The following is a 5,329-nucleotide window of genomic DNA, read 5'->3' as shown; positions in this document are numbered from 1 at the left end:
AGAAACAGATCAGAGTGCTGCGAGTCTTACAAGGTGAGAGAGCATTCCTTGAGTTGGTGGTAACAGACAAACTCTCAGCAAAGAGGCCATGAAATCACATGTCACGAAACATACTGCATTATGTTGTAAAGCACAGGTTCAACAGTTGATAGATTATATGTGCGATGGGATCCGAGGAGAAGGAAGAGGAACTAAACTGACGCGAGAGGTTGTGGCGCTGCGGGTGGGATTCTTCCCTTGACCAAGCAGTCAGTGGGTTTAGCCTACATGAGAGGTGGGTGAGTGTGATGCATCGATGCGTCTAGAGGCGCTGTGGCTTCTGGCAGGTAGTGGTACTCCTTGTGATGGATGTAGCGGCGGTACTTGGGCTTCAGATGGACCCGCGAGTGTGGAAACATGTGATTCTGTCGCAAAAAAAAGGTGACATTAGGACTCTGGGAAGGTTTGAAGAAATGGAGAGGAATACACAAATTGTGTCCAGTCCAAAACACACTGAACAATTGTTTTTTTTACTTTACCTTTCTATGGTCATGTTGCAGAAAAATTGGCGTCATTCCTTCAGTTCTCTGAGGATACAATGGGTAAACCTGCTGCACCGGCGTGGGCTCTACAAACTGCAAAAGTATGAGAACACAAAGTCATGAGCTCCAGCTCAGAACAAGTTTACTGAACACCAGCAGAATCACCACTAAACTAAATGTATATGAATTCAAGTGTTTTACACATCTGAAAAAAAGAAGTTTGACAGCTAGAAAATGAAAAATAGACATTTTCTTGCTTATAAAGTCATACCAATGCTACAAATAACACAACCAAAACAAACGTTTACCTCTGGTGTGGTGTCCTCCATGACAGGCAGAGGAGGCTGGAAAGGGGCTCCATCAGCGTGCCGATACAGATAATCTGACTGCTGGGAGTACATGACTGGACCGGAGGGCATCGGCGACTGAACAAAAACATTGACAACAGGTGAACGATTGGCCAAACTCTCCCGAACAAAAAAAAGAAAAAAGGAATGGCTTTATTTTGCCTACCTGGACCACATTCCACTGATACTGGTTCGGGGCACACTAGGGAGAGGCAAAAGAAGAGACAGAGCGGACTGTTAAATAAAGTTCATACCCCTTCTGTGCTTGTTACTGAAAACGGTGACATGGTGAGAAATCAATGGATCCCTGCAGGGCTGAGCTGACCTGGTGGTGGTGATAGGCTGGTTGCTGGTAGACAGGCTGATGGGACTGAGGAAGCGTCACTGGAGGAGCAGGTTGCTAGAAAACGAACACACACATAAACATTTTTGTGTACCAACAGTCCTTAGCCTGTAGTAAATGCTTTCCGTTAAGGAATTAACTGTGAAGCACATATTTAAATACCCAGGACATAAACTTAAGTTTGAATGACTTGGTTTTAATAATGCTATTTAAGTCGAGCGTTAGGTGGGTGTGATAGCAGTGACAACTGACAGGCCAGTGGTGGGCAGGAGAGCTCATGTTGGGGCAGTGGAAGTAGGCCACTCCGTTGTGGTAGGTGTAGGGATAGCCTGCAGACGTGGTCAGGTGCAGCGTCCCACAGGACATCGGCACAGGTAAGGCAGAGTCAGGGATGGTCACAAATACACTTTTAGCTGGGAAAAGAAGGAAACCACAAAACAGTAAACCTACTGGGCATTTCAGAACCATCTAAAACTAATTAAGTCACCTTGTGGGCGAGTAACAGTTTGAGAGAAGCCAGCATTCGGTGCCCTGGAACTTTTACAAATGGGATTCAATTTAAGGTTCCTACTGTGGTCCTGATGTAAAACAGTATTCCTTTACTTTGGTGTTCCATTTCAGTAAAAAAAAGGGACATTTTGGCTTTTGAAATTGTGACAAAAATCACATTTAAGACAATCCTAAATGGTGAGTGAATGTTGTCATCAAACTGGTGAACTACAGCTGTGATGCTGAGTGGAAGGTGATATACTGAAGCGGGGCAGTGCCACTGTGTGATCAGGGGAACGCCTGGTATCACACAAGGGAATTTAAACAGTCAACTTACTTTGTCCTGGACCTTGCTGCTTGCGGACAGCCTGACCAATGCTCAGCTTCTTATCTTTGAAACAGATGCCATTAGCCTTTAATATGGTAGTTCGAGGGGAAAGAGAGAAGACGCACATTAGATAATGCATTTCGGTAGCTGAACTACATCATTACATGCACCTTAAGTTTAGTTTGAGATACTTTATTAGCCTGCTTCACTTACATCATTAAGGACTTTCAGTGCATCATCTTGAGTCTCAAATGTAACAAAGCCATATCTGTTGAAAGGGACAGAACCAAGACCAATTATGTTTTTTACCTGGCTGACTGTAAATCTGTGAATAATGCTCAAAGTCAGGATAGAAAGTCATGGCTGCATGCATTACTATTCAGTCACCAACAGTACATGACAGGAATGATGACATTAACTCACCCCTTTGACATTCCTGAGCGATCTATCACAATCTTCACCTCTTTTACGGCGCCATGTTGAGAGAAGACATGTCGCAGGTCGCTCTCATTAACCTACACACACACACACACACACACACACACACTTTTATTTTATTCTCATCTCACAATCTTATCCTCCTGACCTTTGCTTATTTACGTGCTTTGCTGCCGTCTAGTTAGTAATCTTTTACAAATCAAGTATTCACACTTTTCTGAATTTACACTCAAGATCAAAGATGCCAGTTACTCTGCCAGTGTATGTTTGCAGCTCTCACCCTGTAGTCAATCCCCCCGACAAAAATCCGATTGGGGATAACAGTGCCGTGGCGGGGGGTGTGGTGGGTCAGGCTGTCACCGTGGTTTTCTGAAGGTAGCACATCAAGAGTGGAGAAGCTGCTGCCGTTCTCAGACGGACAGCTGGATGTGAACTTAAAATGATAAAAAAAAAAAAAAAAAAATGTCAAGGCATTTTAGTCTACTTCAGGGCCGGTAAGGAACAACATAGCTGGTATCACCTTGTAGGACAGTATGTAGTGACTTTACTCAGCTTGGATCTGGTGTGATCAAGTCGTTTCCCGCCAGGATAAAGTCAAGTACTCAGTTTTAAAGAGACAACAAGATCGAAAAGTGGCTGATGGTGAACCACTGTGGTACATAGGCAAAGGCCGATCCCCTGGCGGCATGGTTAAACGGTGCATACTATGCTGCTATAGTGAGCAACATTTGCCCCCAGGGGATTGGACCCCCTATTTACCACAGTGGCTGACCATCAGCCACTTCTCGATCTCTGCGCTACTGCAGTTTTAGTACTTGAGGAGTACTAAGTCCAATTTTAAGTACACATGAAGAGTTTTAAAATTAGTGCGAGTATGGTAATGAGGGCAGGCTCTCTGGTGTTACTCGATACCAGATCAAAAGAAAATCACCAGCATGATCCATTCTGACCAGACAACACTTACTGTCCACTATTTAATCATCACTCATTGAAGTCCAATAAACAAAATAAACAGTAGGTCCTTGGGTCTTTGAAGTCAGACTAAGTTGATGCACCTGCAGCCAGTAGATAGAATCAAGTTAGTCTTACAACATGGCTGAAAGCTAAGTTTTTCTGCCCTGAGAAAAACTCACTTTTGTAGCTATAAGCAAGCTAGCTCTGACATGAACAATGATAAGGTATGACAAAAAGCTCCAATGTTTATCCACCAAGTATCCCTCTTTAGTTAGCTCACGCTAGCTACTTTCCTAAAGTAAACTAGCATGGTGAATCTGTGAACAGGTCATGCTTGCATTTTCTAGCTTGGTCGATTTTAAGTAAAATGAGCTAAACGAAAAAAAGAAAAAAAAGTTCACAATGTGTGACAGACTTATCTGGCAATGAATATATAAGAACGTTACATTTAACACCGACTTAACGTTACTTAATTACCGTAACAGTGTTATGCTAGCTAGATTTGCTCTAACGTTATACCCTTATAACGTGTAACAGGCTTTGCAGTTCACTCACCCCGTTTTGGTTCTCCACTTCCATAGCCACATTCATCTGGTTAACTTCTGCCTCTAAAAGACGTATGTTGGTTACAATCGCGAATCATTCATGGCCTAATAAGATCTCGCTGATGGTTTAGCTAACTACTTTGTTTCATGAGTACATGCACCAATAGTGCACCCCCCCCCCCAGTCCGCTTGCTCCCGCGCCCCTAGCTTCACGTATGACCTCATCACTCCGTACGTGATTCGGCCACGCAGCGTTCCCTAAAACTGGCGCAAAGCGTGGTTCCTTTTTTCGAACAAGTTTGTTTTTATGATGCATTTTTAGAACACAAATAGTTAATAATAGTATTATTATAAATCTTTATCTTAGCAACATTTCACATTTTGTTTAGTTATTGTTTAATTAATTTACCATTGCACTTGTTTTGCAATAGAGACATTTTAAAAAGACCAGTGAAATTCACTTAAAAAAAAAAAATCATACAAAACATGTACCCATGTAACACAATTGTTTCCAAATGTGTTGACATGATAAATGCACTTTGTATTTATTTAATTGTTCGTTTTTCTTGATTTGTTGCTGTAGTACATGTATCTAATATATCCTGATAATAGAATGCATGGTCTTACGGAGAGTGAATACAGAACGGTCTTCTTATCTTTAATGAGTACGACGTCGAACGGTTTTAGAATTGATGCTTTTGTCACATGTGAGAATTTACACAATAAAGTTACTGAGAAGAAAACCAAGCATGCCCCCCCCCCCCCTCTTTCCAAACAGTCAGCGAAAATTGTGTTGTTGTTGTTGTTGTTGTTGTTGTTTTTACCTGTTATCTAGCAGCAGGTTGCATCTTCAACGGTATTTTCGTTACCCCACAGATGTCTTCTTTCTATCCGGAACAATACAATGTTTGCCCGGCGGGGCGAACCAACATTTCTGTTGCCGCTCGATTCTGCCCTTCTTCTTCTTCCTCTTCGCCGGAACGTAGCCTACGTCGTTGCACAAGTTGCGGCCATACAGTCTATGGTTGCGGCCTATGCTCGCGGCACAGTGGCTCTGGGCAGTGCGTAGGTTACATCATTAGTTAAATTGAGATCACGTGTGTTCATGTAAGACAATAAAACATTCATGTTGGGGTTCTATGCACTCTGTGTAGGTTTAAGAAGATATGAATCCTGCACATACCAGCCATGGTTCCATCATATTGGGACCTCAGTGGAAAACAATATGGGTTTACTTTTAAACTTAAGTTGTTGTAAACATTTGCACACGTTTATAAAACACATAACAGCAATGGACAATACAATAAAGAGCAAAACATTCAAATCTGTAGCTAACGGTCTTGTAAGTACAGTCCAAGCCAGAT

The 5,329-nt window shown here is 42.4% G+C and overlaps 1 protein-coding gene across 1 annotated transcript; it reads right to left on the bottom strand.

The window, feature by feature from the left end:
- LOC144513059 (protein boule-like) lies at window positions 1-4,011 on the bottom strand. The gene is made up of 11 exons (XM_078244124.1): window positions 3,976-4,011; window positions 2,747-2,899; window positions 2,452-2,543; window positions 2,242-2,296; window positions 2,038-2,113; window positions 1,464-1,624; window positions 1,194-1,268; window positions 1,035-1,070; window positions 830-946; window positions 519-614; window positions 1-404 (listed from the first exon to the last, which is right to left on the bottom strand). The coding sequence occupies exons 1-11, from the start codon at window positions 4,009-4,011 to the stop codon at window positions 264-266; spliced, it is 1,038 nt and encodes a 345-aa protein (XP_078100250.1). The 3' UTR covers window positions 1-263.
- Window positions 4,012-5,329: the final 1,318 nt, after the last annotated feature.

The sequence above is a fragment of the Sander vitreus genome, chromosome 24 (assembly GCF_031162955.1).
Source record: "Sander vitreus isolate 19-12246 chromosome 24, sanVit1, whole genome shotgun sequence".
Taxonomy (NCBI): Eukaryota; Metazoa; Chordata; class Actinopteri; order Perciformes; family Percidae; genus Sander; species Sander vitreus.
Note: the sequence above shows the minus strand (reverse complement) of the source record. Positions and strands in the feature narration are given on the sequence as shown.